Source organism: Hydra vulgaris, chromosome 04 (genome assembly GCF_038396675.1).
Source record: "Hydra vulgaris chromosome 04, alternate assembly HydraT2T_AEP".
Classification (NCBI taxonomy): domain Eukaryota; kingdom Metazoa; phylum Cnidaria; class Hydrozoa; order Anthoathecata; family Hydridae; genus Hydra; species Hydra vulgaris.
This window is the reverse complement of record NC_088923.1, coordinates 37536199-37552508: the sequence shown is the minus strand read 5'-3', so window position 1 is coordinate 37552508 and position 16310 is coordinate 37536199. Positions and strand designations below refer to the sequence as shown.

Below are 16310 nucleotides of genomic sequence, written 5' to 3'. Positions count from 1 at the left end.
TCCGAATTTTTTTAAATGAAAATGTTTGTTTGCGTAGCAATGTGTTATCTATTTAGTCTACGGATTTATGAAATATGTGTAATTATTCTCCCCCCCCCCTCCTCCCACCGCATTATGCTATAAGTTTTTTAAGTACCCTTCACCTCCCTAAATGTACCTACGCTTTTAACCTACCTACCCAACATTTCATTATATATTTTTTAATTTAGTGTTTCCTTACTTTTATAATTGCCCCACTGCCCTCCCATCTCATATACGCCATTTGCACACACTCTCTTCTCCTCCGAGCGTACGTAGTTTATAGACGATCCCTTACACATAATTCATAAGTACGTATGAATAATACTCGAAAGCAACTTTGTTCGCAGAAGGAAAAGAAATCGTTTAAAGCACAATTGCTTTGTCAAGTTTTTTTTAGTAAGTATTATTTAATTCGTGTATTAGCAACGTATCCCTATATAAGATTGTTTTTTTTTTGTTTTTTTAGATTACTTTAATACAGTGTAGTTTTATGGCAATTATAGGTGCTGTGAAGTTAAAACCAAATACAAAACAATGCAATAATAAAGATTTTTAAATAGAATTATCTAAATGGTTTTTCAACGTAAGAAATAGATGCACTGATAGACATCGGTATGCAATTACGAAAAATACAATGATAGCTCCCAGTTCAAATTGATGGACACAAAAAAAACATTGCCCAACGGCTTTCAAGATTTATCGTTTTTGTTTACTTTTTTTTGTATAAATAAAGAACTAATTTCACCAAAATTGGTAGTATTTTATGTAAAAGTAACTTATTTTATAAAGACTTCAAAATATCCAGATGAAATTCGCAGTCGATAATTTCAATCTACGCATTTATACATACATCCTTTTGTAAATTGTCTATGATCTTATAACCGATAAAAAGTATATAGGGACTAACTAGGAAAAAATAAATTGGAAACTTACAGGACCCTTTTGGACAAACCTGGGAAATACCAGACAGTATATATGGAAACTGTAAGGGCGAAAAAATGGGAAATATACGGGACCTTTATTGGTTACCCAGAGGGCAACCCTTACGGTCCCCATATGGGGCCCGTGGGCAACTCCTGCCGGGATTCCGTTGGGAAACCTTTATGGGTCCCACATTCAAGCTTGTATAGATCCCTTACGAGACCCATGCACATTGGTTTGCTGGGTCTTCCGACCCATTAGCCACGGCACTGCGAATATATCAAGGTATTCTGTCATTTAAAATTTGAATTCTTTTAATTTTGTCCGTGGAAAAAAAGAAAATGTTCAAAATAAGTGAAACTTGACTCTTATAAAAACACCTGCAGAATAAGAACCACTCTAAACACAATTTGATAACAAATGGTAAAAATGTAGCCTATAGCAACACCGAACTCAAGATAAAATTTCAGTCTAATTGGTTGACTGGTTTGGGATTTAAAGCAGCTTTAGTTTAAATTTTGTTAGTTTTTTTCTACTTATACCTCAAAACGATACCAATTACTACAATATTTGGTTACTGTTTCCAAATTAATGGTTACATGAGTGTACTACTATGTAATATCAACATTTTGTATTAAATTTTATTAGTACATGTACCATTTTTATTTTATGGAACAAAATATAAAGCATGATTTGAATTAACTTATGCAAAGCGTGAATATGTCAACATTTATTAAGGAATAAATTACTGCCAAACAGCAAAACAATGCTAAAAAAATGTGTTAAACCTGGTTAAAGGGCTACCAGTTGGCGAAACAAACAAAAAATAGTTTATTTGCTAACAAAAAATATGTTTTTGTTAACAAATTTTCTATTGACTCTTGAAACATTCTGAAATAAATTTTACTTTAAAAACCAAGTAAAAAATAACAACATTTAAAATTTTTTTACAATGTATTTCAACCAAATAGCATCTCATTACATTTTAAGACATATTTTGATTTTCTCAAAAAATAAAACTATTTTAAAATGTAATATCATAATATGTTGTTTTAAATGTAATTTTCATTGTATTTTAATTAATAGCATTTAAAGATTTAGATAAAGTAATTACTCATTGAAAACCTAAGCTTTAAGAATTTCTATTGCCTAATCTCAAATAACTCAAATTATTCTAATTATGCTTTTTTCTAATTATGTTCTTTAAAGATGCTTACTAATCAGATCAATTATGCTGCGCAACAATTTTTAATTGTACTCTGGATAAACATTATTTTGCTTATATTTTGATCAATGTTGATATAATGAACACAGCTTTCTTAATGAGAGTGTGTTCACTATAGGGACTCATGGGGGATCGTTTGTGACTGATGAAATCCTTGATGTGGTAGAAGACGGTGTGAATTTTTGGTGTTACGCTTGTAACAGTTACCATTAAGTAACACCTTTTTGTGTTTTTTAATATTTTCAACGAAATTAGGATGAAAGATAAATCCAAAGCAAGTCTTGACAACAACAATAAGCTTCTATACAAGCGGTTTTAAGGATCTTAAAAAAAATGATTGACATTTCCTAATAAAAAATGTATATCCATTGCTGGGATGATTTTCAAAATATGAGCATTGTCAAGTCCGCTGATGATGACCTTTCAAAATGGTTCTGAGCTTTCAAAGCTTTGCATTAGCAACCCAGTGAGCAAGATGTACCCGGGCCGCTATCGGGCCTTTTGCAGCACACGCGCTGGCCCGACGTCGGCGAGCCACAGCGTTACCTCGCTGGCTTGCTAATCGGTTATTTAGCGGTCCGCAGACGGCAAATCGATATAGGTGCAACAGTGGTCCGTTACCGGCAAGCCGATGTAGATTTAACAATGGTTTGCTGCTGGCTAGCCGCCATAAGTCCATCGACTGCCCGGTTGAAATTGCATGCAAAAATGCATAAATTTATATATTTATCAGGGTTACGTTATAACGTAACATGCATGTAACACGTATGTGCACTGAAGATTCTATTTATTTTCTTTGAAATTTTAATTTTAAACCGCTAATGATTCGCTGTAGGTTAGCTGTCGGCAGGCTGTCTTCGGCTTCCTATGTTAAAGATGCATTTGGTCTACTTTTGGCATGCTGACGTTGGCGCGACATACAAGGCCCGATTTAGGCCCATCAATATTTAGCCAGTGTCGACGTGCCGCTAACGGGGCTTTATTACCTTGATAATATATGAATACATTATAATGTATTCTTATATTATTAAGGTATTCGTATAATGTATTCATATATTATCATATAGTATTCATATATTATCAGATATCAAAAATATAATTAAATACAAATAATTGTTATTTTAACTTCTTATAATCTCTTACAAGCCATACATTAAAATTGTTCGCCTAAATTGCAGAGCTCTTCGTTTTAATTCTTATTGACTGCCCTCATTTTTCTTCCCCCATTTCTGTATGCAGCTCCTCGTAAAAAACGAACGACTTCAACCTGAAATTCGCTTTCGGTTATTGATTTTGTTGGTGGATTTTTACTAATTCCCCCTGTTATATAATATATTTATAGTTAGATTATTATAGTTGTATTAAATACTGACTTTTCTGATGATTTAAATGCACATTACAAATTAGTTAATCACAAAAATTACTTACTCTGCAGCGCTAAACAACAATTAAGTTTGCGAAAAGCTCTTTTAGTTGAAATGTTTTCCTTATCTCCAGCCTGCCCAACTGTTCCAGTCCAGTTAAATTTTCGTTGCAGGTCGTTGGTTATTAAGGCGTTAATGGCCCTTTTTACAATTTCTCTGATTGATTGACCACCCTTGCTGGCAAGAGCAATCACCTATACTTCAACAGATTATTTGTATTTAATTTAAATGGTGTCACTTTGCATACGAATCAAATAAGATAAATGATTAAATATCATAAAAAATATAATAGCTGGATTAACACCTTTAAAACACTTACCAGCTTGTTGAAAATCGCCTTGTCTTGCATTATCAGACTGTCAAATACATCTAAATCTTTAATATTATCAATCGGAAGATTGTATTCTTTAAGCATGCTGTCATCATACTTGTACTTATTATCAAGCAGTGTTTGAAGTAACTGGGTGTTGATTTCCGATTGACGCTGTAATTCTTTAATTGATGTTTTCATTTCAATTAATAAAGCAACCAATGTTTTATCCATAGTTCCTAAAACAATACAATAGAAATAGTAGCAGTAAATAAAATTTGACTACTATGCTAAAATTGATGGTTTTATATAAGTAAAAATTTTTATCCTATGCAAATTTTTTTTTCATCACGACTAAAGAGACATGCCTGCCCAAATATAGAATTTGACATCAAAATTAGACCTGAAGAATTATGTATTACCATTTAAATTGCAATCACTTAAAGGAACATGAGACGGGTTCATTGAAAACATTGAGCAATGCGGTGGCATATCAATTACTGGAACTTGGGAAAATCCTAAAATGAAACAACCATAACAATTAAAAAACATTTATTGTTTAATGATGTCATTCATTTCAATTTTGATGTTTAATTTGATTAAAATGTATTATATAAAATATAAACTAATTTGAAATCAAGTATAGAAGATGTTTCCATATATAAAGTTACCTTTTAAGTTGCTGTCACTTATCTGCCTTTGAGACAAGCGCACTGGAGACACCATAGTTTTGGTAAATATATTTATTTGCTCTTCTAAAAATTTAAAAATATATTTGAGAAATTGTATTCTCTCTCTCTGTCTCTCTCTTTCTCTCATTTATATATATATATATATATATATATATATATATATATATATATATATATATATATATATATATATATATATATATATATATATATATATATATATATATTTAAACAACTTTAAAAAGTATTCTACACAATAGAGTGCTCAATGTTCTTAAAAGAACAGAGCAATTATATATTCCATCAGATTTCTGATGAATCTTTGTTGATGAAACCAGAAATCCATCAGATTTCAGATTCATCAGATTTCTGATGAATCTTTGTTGATGAAACACAGTGTCAAATGGAAAAAAATTTAGTTAAGTGATTTTCTACTAATATATATATATATATATATATATATATATATATATATATATATATATATATATATATATATATATATATATATATATATATATACATATATATATATATATATATATATATATATATATATATATATATATATACATATATATATATATATATATATACACTAAACATGATTGTTGACTTATGATCTGCTATAAGAAAAAAGTTCATGAAATTTAATGACTTGAAACTTATTGTTTTTAAGCCCGGAGTCCTGGAGTCCTTGCCGCCATGTACCTAAGTACTCCGGGTTCAAGAAACAATTGTTCCTCTAACCTAAAAGTCTTCATTTTTTTCCTAATAGTAGTCCATAAACTTATTTATATTTTTAGAGCTCCTGGATACCAAAAACTAGGTTCAAGTAATCTTTTTGTGACTTTCAAATCCGGAGTCCTTTTTGGGACTCCGCATCTCTGATAGCAATATTTTTTGGACAAAATGAGGTATCATTCAAGAACCGTAAGGAGTTAGAGGTTCCAAATTTCAGATCATTTACCTCTCAAATTAGGAAACTCAGGGACATCAGGAGTTGTTGTGATTGGTTCTGTTCTCAATAGTTTCCTTTTTTTCGTTTTTTCTTGGACAGATGCTCCAATCTTGAAGTTGATACCATCATCAGATTCATGTTCACTTTCTACTAATCCGCTATAGTCTACTTTTCTAAAACAAAGCAAAATATCAATTTTATTAATTTGAAAAAAAAAAAAAAAAATAGATATGCTTATATCATATGTTAACGATATGTTTCACATAAAAATACCGCTTTCTTAGGCGACTTTCATTTGCAATGCTTTTTTTGTCATTCTCTGTGAGATTAAGATCAGACTCATAACTTGCAACCTTCTCTTTTTCTAAAGCCCTCTCATAAGTTGCTATAAATAGTACAATAACTAAAGTAAAAACTTGTATCATTTGTAACATTTTAAATACACAACAGCATTTGGCAAAAGCTAACATACCTGCTTTTCCAAGCACTCTAATTCTGTGCTCATGCCAAGTTTGTTCTGGTTCTACTTCATCCTTAACTATTTTGTTTATTTTATTTTGGTTTCTGAAAAAGGGTGGATAGCAACAACAATCTTCTTCTTCAGAACACAGCCAACCTTTTGGAATTATACCCAATTCACGGGTTTCTTTAAGGTCTTCTGGATAATCAAGAAATTCAACTATAATAAAAGCCATGATATACTTGAGATAAAACCTATTTGAAAAAAAGTTATTATTGTTTATTATTAATCAACTGTTAACATTATTAAGAAGTATTCCTGAAAAACAAATAAAAATTTCTGAATAACATTATTATTTTTTCTTTAATTGTACAACTAATAACACATGGGAAAAAATATGGGAAAAATATTTCACAGGAATGTCGAAATTGTTTTAATTAATTTTATAATTAATTGTTATAATTAATATTTCTGTAGTTATTTTGTAACCAGGAAGTTGCATTAACTACATTATTTTTCAATATAAATAATGTCAAAATACAGCAAACTATAAAATAAGTTAAGAAACAAAGTTTATTACAAATACAACTAAAAAAAATTTAAGAGACAAATTTTGACTAGATAGTAATATAAAATAAAAAATAAAGTTTTTTGTAAAAGATTTAGCAACTCATACTCATGTACTAAAAATAAGATTTTAATGAGCTTTCACTTTGACAAACATTATGCAAGATAGAAAACAAAAAATAACTACCAATAATATAAGAAATTTATCATTACCAAACATTATGCAAGATAGAAAACAAAAAATAAACTACCAATATATAAGAAATTTACCATTACCAATATTTTACGACCTATAATAATGATCAAACTTTTTAAAAAAAAAAGTAATCATGGTAATATATTATAATATATAATATATTATAATATATTCAGAAATGAAGCATAGGTACAGCAACATAACATTGCTTGTGAGGTAAAAGTACATATTTGTGTTTTATTTCTGATAAAGAGCATTTGAAGAGCTGTTTTCTTAACAACGACACCATGAAAATTTCCAAATTTTTAGAATCACATGGATATGTGAAAAAATTCTCAATTTTTTCAAAAGATTTATGCAAAATAACAATCTGATCATCAGAGCATCTTGTGATATTTTGCACAACAATTATTGCCCCAGATAATAATCTAAAGCAGCTGTCACCAAAACCAACTATAACACAAAATTTTGAGGTATATAGCTCTTTAAATTGATTAGAAACATTCATTCCCAAATTTAAACACAATGGTCCATCAAAATGTTCTTTCTTCATTTCATGTTGTACTGTCAAAATTGAATCAACTTTACTAAGCTTCTGAACAAGATTTTTTTCATACATTCTTCTCACAACTTGTTGAAGTGGTAAATTTGGCCTCCGAACTAATTTCTTCATGTGTTGCAAAAAATTCTCAAACGGAAATGCTGAAATATTGTCCAGAGGGCCAAAGTGTTTGGCATCTTGGGCTAAATGAATCAATCCATGCATATTGTATGTTAAAAATTCAGGACAATATAAGTTTCCTATATCTTCAACAAAAATTACAAGCAAATTATGAGCATAATCCGCATATATGTGACACAATGATTCACTCAATAAAATATTTATTGCAACAAAAATTTTTATATAAACGGTCTGACAATATGTCTTTCAAGCAAACCATCCCTGTATACAGTAAAAACCGCCTATATTCAGATGCCTTCCATCGTTCAAACTCTCTAAACGATCTTGGTTTGCGTGCAAACTCTGAACACACATGTGGTCTCAAAATGACTAACTTTTCTGATAACTGCTGAATCACCCGAGGCCCGAGACGTGTATTTAAAGGTCCCTGTATCCATGCATATATCAACTTTCGCATAACACCTAGGCAAACAAGATGCATGTAATCATGAGGAACCTGAGTAATCAAACCAATAGATGTTCTACTCAACGGGCTTTCCATTATGTGGTGACTGCAATCTGACATCGTAGCAAAAGACAAGTCTGTTTTTAATTTTGCATTCATTTCCGGAAATGTAACTCTTCCAATAAATTTACCACGTTGCTCACATTTGTCACAACCACTGTAAGCATTGTGAGCCTTATTACATTTTATAAATGATCTTGCCGGTGTATCACAAATAATTGCTAAAATTTTTACTGCATAATGGTACCCATTAATCATCAATCCATGATTTTCTAGTTCATTAACTTCGTCAACCAAGTCCTTAAGGAATGCACCTACATCCTTTGGTTTACTATTATTACAATATAGTGCAATCAAGAATGGTTCTTTATTACACTGAAGAATACCATTAAATATTTCTATTAATCCTAGAATCGGCCACAACTGCATCATTGAGCTTTTAAATAGTGGCAATCCATCTACATTGATTTGAATAGATATAGTTTGATCTACTAATTGCTTAATGTGTCCACCTGACAATATTCCATTTTTTATTCCTATGTAGCAGTATGAATTATCAATGACCAAATGTGGAAACTTTGATGTCTGAAGGACTGTTTTAGCACATTTTGGTAGATCAGGAAAATTTTTTTGTAAAAGATTTAGCAACTCATTTAACGCTGATTGTGTAATGCTATGTTTAGTAGACCAACAAGCCAAATCAGAAATCAACTCTTCAGTTTCTTTGCTAATTTTACATTTGTTATTATAAAAAGATTCATCTGAATATCTATTTTCAAATTTATCTTCACTTGTATCAGAATTACAATCTTCAAAACTCTCAACAACTATCGGATTCAGTATCAAGTCATATGCGGTATCTGTACTTAATTGTAACTGATCTGGTCGAAATAAAAAAGCTGAGTCAGAAACACTATCAACTGTTTCCACATCCTCACATAGTTCATGTATATTTTTTTTACTAAAGCACTCGTCAGTAATAACTGCAACCTCTGCACGGATCCTTCTCCATCTGCTCCAGTAGCTTGACATACTTAACCTGGGAGAAATCATTAATACAATACATTGTTTAACCAATATAAATAAACATTATTGTGTTTCATAATAAAAATATAAATAAATAAATAAATATATATATATCCATTATTAGATAAACAAATTTTTATATTACTAATATAACAATTGAATATGCTTAAACTGTGTTCATGGTCAACATGGTTATATTACTAGCATGTTGACAATGAACACAGTTTTAGCATATTCATAATATTTATTCTACTGTGCTTCATTAGAAAAGGAATTGATGCTTTTAAAAACGCATGTTAACTTTTCGCGGTCCTTCGCTGGTTCTCTATGTGTGGTTAGCTAATCATTCGCTGTAGGTAAGATGTAGGCACGCCTACTTCGGCTTGCCAGCTCAAAGCCGCATTCGGTCCAATTTTGGTATGCCGACGTTGGCGCGCCATGTCAGGCCTGCTTTTGGCCCATCGATATTTAGCCAGCATCGGCGCGCCGCTAACGGACCTTTGTTACCATTCTCACTGGGAACAACCCTGACATATTGCTGAAAAGACTTGAGGGTAATTTTGGCTTAGTAGAGTTCTATGGTCAGCTACGCAACGAGCGCAACATGTTTTTAAAAATTTAACTGACTCATTATATTATAATTTTTAATTTTTTTTTACGTTTACACTCAAATTATCCTTTTTTATTATTATTCACAAAAAAAAAAGGATGAGAAGACAATTTGAGTAAAATAGAAATAAAAGACAGCGGTCAGCTACGCAACGCGCAAAAAAGCTTGTTTTTTTAATTTAAAGTTTGAATTATTTTTTCTCCGAATCTATAATTTATTTTTTTATAAAAACGTTTTTTTCATCAAAAACAATTATTTCAGTGAAGTTATATTTATAAAAAATTTTTAATATAATATTAATTACACGTCAAATAAAAAGTTTTCAAAAAACTATGCTGTCAGCTACGCAACAATCAGCCACGCAACATGCGAATTTTTATTATAATTCAAATTAAAACCCAAAACAAATCTAAAACTATATTTATAGCTTGTATTTAGAAACAATAAATTTTATTTATAAAGTTTATAAAGATAATTTTACATTAAAAGAAACCTGGACCCCGGGGTGGAAAAGGGGGAGGGGGCTTTAGAAGCTTCAGTACTCTCACTTTTTTAAATAATGGGGCTAGGGGGTAGGTAATACAATTTCCTTTTAAATGTACTCTTGATATTTTTATCTGTTCACAACCTTATTATATAAACGTTTTTAACTCAAAGATGTATATAAATGCATTCATTTTACTTGCATTTACTTTGGAACTTTGATCTTCAGAGCTTTAAAAGCATCAAGTATTTGGACAATAATTGAACAACTAAAATAATTTAAAAAGCAACAACTAGAAGTTCTTTAAACGTGTAAGCTGTTATTGTTGATCGAAATGTATTAGGGATAAACTGAATAAACCTTCCGAGCTTAGTTGCGCAAAAAAAGTCACCCCAAGAAAACTTGAAAAGTATTGAAAAAAATAAGTAAGACTTTCAATAGAACAACAATAACAGGTAAAAAAAAACGTTTTAAGAAATCATGCAGTCAGCTACGCAAAACAAATCTAATATTTATTTATGGCTTTTATTAAGAAATTTTTACAGCTTTTTAAGGTGATTTTTAAATTACTTGATCACTGCTAAATGTCTAGACGCTTCTATCGCTTTGATATTATGCAATATTTGGCGAAAGCTGCTCACCTACAACGTTACCGTCTAAAACCTGAAAGTAATGGCATTTATGCAATTCTTTAATTTTTTTTGTTTTCTTAAAAAAGGTGCTCAAACCAAGAGAGTTGTTTATCTCTAGCTTTTCTTTATCAGTCAGTAATATAACGGTAATTTTTAAATTGTTTGTTGCGGCTGCCAAATCGCTAGCACTAGAAATTATATATTTTTCAGTTAAAACATTTTTTCTGGCAACACGTTTTACAGTGGCTCCAATTCCATCCACAACTCCTTTTCCATGCATTGCAGCAAAAAAATGCCAGTGCATTTTAATTGTATGCTTTTTTTCTAAAATTTTCATTGATGCCAAAATATATTTATTTTTAAATTGTGATGTTGCGTTGTCACTGAAAATATGAACTTCTGTAATATCGTCTGATAGAAGCTCGATAATTTTATTTATGTTTAGAACAACAGATAATTTTGTATGATCGCTTGAATCACAAACTAGCGCAAAAGATTTAATTTGACGATGCCAAACTGCACATGTAAATATAGAAATGTGATTTTGACCGAAATGAGCTGCTTGCGTTTCGTTTTGGTAAATACAAGTATAATTTTCTGCCCAGTCAACTTGAATAACAGCCTTATTTGAGTCTTTTTGAATCGCTGATTCTATATTAAATTTAAATACGGACGATTGACTGCTCTTGACATTACAATGAATAATAAACTTTGCACGCATTTCTTTAATATGTGATAATAAAACTGCAATTGTTCCTTCTTTTTTAACCTTTTCTATTTTGATATACGATTTTGCTTGAGGTTTCTGCCACTGATTCCATGAAAGGTTTCCATGAGGTTTCTGCCACTGATTCCATGATCTAACTCAAATTGTTCGAACTGAAGTAATAATTTATCAAACATATTACAAACAGTACATTCTTTGCAAACGGCATTGAAGCATTGTTTTGTTGGTTTTTCACAAATAAAGTTTAGAATCATAGAGTTTCCCGTTTTAATTGTAGTGAATATATCTGAACTTCGCGAAAGTGATTCAAGAGCATAACGCATATTTTCATGTAACATGCAAACGCACACGTTATGAGGAATTGATGATACACATCGAACGTAAATTGGTCTCAACTGACAAAATTTTGACAGGCTTAATTTAATATCTGCATTGTTTAGCTTAAACTCTTCGAAAGCTTCTTTTAGCGTATATAACATGTGTCGAATTTGAACACGCACCTTTTTTTCTCCTATCACTACAGAAGTATAATCTGCTGTTCTTGGGGATATTCGACTTATTTCATCGTCGCAATAAAAATTTTGTATAACCACTAAGTCTTTTTCTCGGAGACTGTTTGTTGATTTAGGAATTGAGTAAGTTAATGGTTGAGTTTCATTGAGTAAACAACACAACAGTTCCTTTTTCTGAACAAGACTTTTGGGAAGAGAGCGATTCAATTTTTTTATATACTTTCCTTTAACTTGCACATTTGCAAATGATGAGTGATTTGATTCGAGAGATAAAGATGCGTCTTTTTGCCGCAGTCGAAATTTTCTCATTCTTCCTAAACTTTTTAATCTTTCAGCTGCAATTTTTTGAAAATCTTTTATCCATCTTTGTCTTCGAAGTCTAGTATTTTCTTTAGCTTTGAATTTCATTTCTTCATGATTTCTACTCATGTAATTCTTTTGATTCATTGCTTTTCTATTTTTTATCTTGCTAGCTGTAATAAAAAAAGTAAACATTCAAATAAATGTAAAAATTACTTAAAAACTCTATAAAAACACAATGCTCACCTTTTTTATTTTCATTGGATGCGCAAGCAACTGGTTCCTGCAGTGATTCCATATCTTTATATTGACTATAAAGTCTTTTGGAGTTTTAAATAATTTCTAATTGACTATAAATGTTTTGAAGTTCAAAATAGTTTGGGCAAAACTATTTGTTGCATTTAAAAAAATTGACAAAATTTGCGACATTTAAATGTTTAGTTTTGGCAGTCAGCTACGCAACAGGAAGTTGAGTGGGTTTTTTTTAACTATTTGATGCCAATTTTTTTTAATCATTGCAAAACCTTAATATGGCTAATTAGTTGACGTAAATAATCGACAAGGATTTAAAAAAAAAATTTAAATTGATGAAAAAAGACAACTTTTCCTTCCCAGCGGTCAGCTACGCATCATGATTGTGTAAGAAACTATTTTGCTTATATCGCGTGAAAAAACTAAAAATTAAATGTTAGTGCTTTAACATATTAAACCAGCTTTGCAGCCGACCAATTTAAAACTAATTGGAAAAATTTTGGATCACTACAAGATTTTAAAAAAATAATGAAAGTTAAACACTTTTTCTTAAATGAAATTATACTTTTTCCGTTTACTTTAAAATCTATAAATAGCTTGTTCAATTTTTTTTTTTTTTCTTTAATTATTTTTTTTTAACATTTAAGACTATATACTTATAGTAATGGAAAAAAAAATTCATTATTTTTATTTTTTAAAACGAGATTTGTTTTAATAACCGCGTGGAACTCTACCTTAGCTAAACGTTCGCAAGTTTCCAGATTTGGCCAGACACATAGTTTTTACGTCGCACCATATGTAAGATTTAGTGTTGTTATAACTTTTAAATAATTCGACTGTCGGCTAAACCGATTAATATATTTTCGATTAAAAGTCGATTTAGTCGAATAACGGGAGTAAGTTTTTTTTTCAAAATAAATTGTTATAAAAATAATAAAATAATTTATATTCGTTTTCTATATTTCAACATCACATCATTTAAAAAATTATGGAGCAAAAAAAAACAACAAAGAGAACAAGAGCGCTCCAAGAACGAGATAATTTATTCCAAGACCTTAATGCCTTAAATACTTGCTAAATATAAGAAAGTACATCTAACCATATATATCAACCTTTAATAAGACTTGAAAATGAAGCTTTAAAAAACTAATTAGGTAAACAAACACAAAAGATAAGGTAAACAAACACAAAAGATTAGGTAAACAGGTAAACAAACACAAAAGATTAGGTAAACAGGTAAACAAAAACAAAAGATTATGTAAACAAATACAAAAGATTAAGTAAACAAACTAAAAAAAGATGTGTTTTTTTTTAATCATTCTAAACAATTTTCACAAATAAAAGCAGGAGTACCATCTGTACATTCTTCATGGGCCCACAATTTACAGTCTTCACACTGAACCCAAGTTTCCCTTGATCTACTATTTGTATAGGGCTTGCCACACACAAGACAGATAGTATCATCAATGTTTTCATTTGAATTTGAAAATGAAGTCCTTACAGTTTTATTTTTTGATATGGCTGCAACCGATTTAGACTTTGGTTCTCCTTTTTTCTTTTTCTTTTGTTCTGCCAAGTCAATAGTTTGTTTTCTGGTGTATCAGTGAAAATACGTGTTTTGCCCTGTTTTCTATTGCGTTTACTCTGGCTGTATGGTCCGGCTTTAGGAAGTGGCCGTACCACATAGGACGAGATTATAGCTTGACTATTGGCACAAAAAATAGTTCCAGCAGATGTGAAGCTACTGGACTTTCCTTACATATCGCTAACGAATCTGAAAGAGCTGATGTCGACGGTTGAAATTTAAATGAAGCTAAGTTCATAGTGACGTCTACTTAAAGATGACCATTGTTTTCTGCAGCAGCAATTTCCTCCACGTTCAAAGCAGAATCGACACCTCCAGAAACTGCAGGATCTGACCTATCACTAACAGACGAGGACAGAAACAGCGTCAATCCGAAAACGATTGAAAGGAAAAATCTCTGTAGATTCGAAGCCTTGCTGTATGTTAGCAGGTGACAAGCTTGAATGCATTATAACATATAGCGGGAATGTCAAGAGGCTGCATTGGCCGCCCAAGATGGCTATTTATCATGCATCGCACTGAACATTATGTCTCTTTAGTGAAAAAAACACTGAACGATCCAAAGGCTGCAGTCTGTGCGAACAATGAGGAGGGAATGAAAGCATATGAATACCATTTCCCTTAACATATTAAATAGATTCAAGAGATACATGAGATTCATGATTATCCAACAGCAGCAGGACAGGTTGTTCAACTGTTGGTTTACAATGTTTCACAAAATGTTTCAAAAATAGAAATAAATTCTCCCTTGTCATCCAGCCAGAAATGACATGCTCCAACAGAGCCGGGGGGGACCTCTATCTATCATTCGTTCACTATACCTGACCCTAGGAAATATGAACATTTGAGGACATGCGTGTCCCAAAGCATTGACTCCACAGCACAAGGTTACTAATTTACCCCTCTCTGCACTTGTTTCAGCTTCCACTTGTTTGACGCCTTTTGGAGCTGCTATTTTTGATGGTTTCTAAACTGTGGTTAGTCCAGTCTCTTCCACATTCCAAATGTTGTGTGATTCGAAATGGAAACGAGTGTACAGGCTCTCTAAATTGTTGTAAAACAAATCAACATTTGTCCTGTTAAAACTTGTCTTTCTACTTAAAAAAGTGACCTCGGGCGTTCTGATAGACAGGACATTTTCATGTCTTTTCATGAGACCTTTAAACCAGTCTACTCCTGCAGATTGAATTGCATGCCAGGAACAAGGAATTATTTTTTGTAGACTCTTATGTCTAATTATCTATATCTTATTATACTGATATGCAAGCTTTCTTGTTTCTTTTGGCGAAAGACCAAAAAACATTTTCGCTGCGTCTAGCAGATAATTCACAAGTTCTTGCTCCTCTGCAGCAGTAAATAACAGTTTGTGTTTGGAATAACCAGATATGAAAACTCCCTCCTTGTCTTTTTTGTAGAAACGAAGTAATGTCATTTTATCTAAGCCATGCGTCACGGAGACCTTGCTTTTTTGAAATGACTTCCTCAGCCGCAAGTTTAAAGACTTCCAATGAAGCCCCAAAAGTAGTTTTTCTTTTATATGTTCGCACCATCTGAAATTATAAAAAATTTAAAATGTTTACTTTCTCTGGTCATTTAAATTTGGATTTAATACCAATATAATCACACTACGAACTTTTAAAGTGTTTACAAATATGCGAAAACATTGATACTAGCGGGGTACGGCAACTTAAACTCTGTCATAAATTTTATTGATTGATTTTGAAAATTGGGCGCGTTTTTTTAGAAACGTGAAATATAAGAAACTTAGCTGGATTGCAAAAGTTTTAAATATTGGTATTAATAATAATTAGGCCGTAGGCCTAACAATGTTTTATTAGGCCAATTTACCTATTTACTATCTCTGCGAGAAAAAAAAACATTAGTCTACACCAAACAATTTAATTGCATTAATGCAAATACATAAACAAAAATATTTTTTGGTCATATTCAAATGCTTTACCAAAGGGTAAGATGATGCAGTGTATCAATTTGCCCCAAGTGGTCTGTATCAACGTGCCCCTTTAGACCGCGTTGCATTAAGTTCGAGTTAAATTTTAACAGAAGCAACGAACAAACAAATGACATATACAAAATCATTTAGCAATGTTTTCTTAAACTTATGGAAGTGTTGATAAATTAAATGTACTTACCTTTTTTGTAAAATCTCTTACGAAACACGTTGTTAGTTTTTTTTGAAAGTTGCTCGATTTACAAAATG

At 31.1% G+C, this 16310-nt stretch overlaps 1 protein-coding gene across 3 annotated transcripts in view; it reads right to left on the bottom strand.

Moving 5' to 3' along the window:
* Positions 1 to 3223: 3223 nt before the first annotated feature.
* LOC136079793 (uncharacterized) overlaps positions 3224 to 16310 on the bottom strand; it is a 46984-nt gene continuing 33897 nt past the window's right edge. The window contains exons 1-8 of one of the 3 annotated variants that reach the window (XR_010638227.1): positions 6027 to 6324; positions 5828 to 5939; positions 5564 to 5727; positions 4573 to 4656; positions 4324 to 4419; positions 3911 to 4140; positions 3596 to 3790; positions 3224 to 3487 (exon numbers count right to left, since the gene is read on the bottom strand). Coding sequence is in view for 2 of the 3 variants with exons in the window: in XM_065796240.1 (XP_065652312.1) it covers positions 3357 to 3487; positions 3596 to 3785; positions 3911 to 4140; positions 4324 to 4419; positions 4573 to 4656; positions 5564 to 5727; positions 5828 to 5939; positions 6027 to 6249 (1230 nt within the window). In the remaining variant the exon portion in view is untranslated. Of the gene's footprint in view, positions 3488 to 3595; positions 3791 to 3910; positions 4141 to 4323; positions 4420 to 4572; positions 4657 to 5563; positions 5728 to 5827; positions 5940 to 6026; positions 6325 to 16310 lie in introns of those variants that run through there. The other 2 variants (XM_065796240.1, XM_065796239.1) reach the window with 2 other exon arrangements.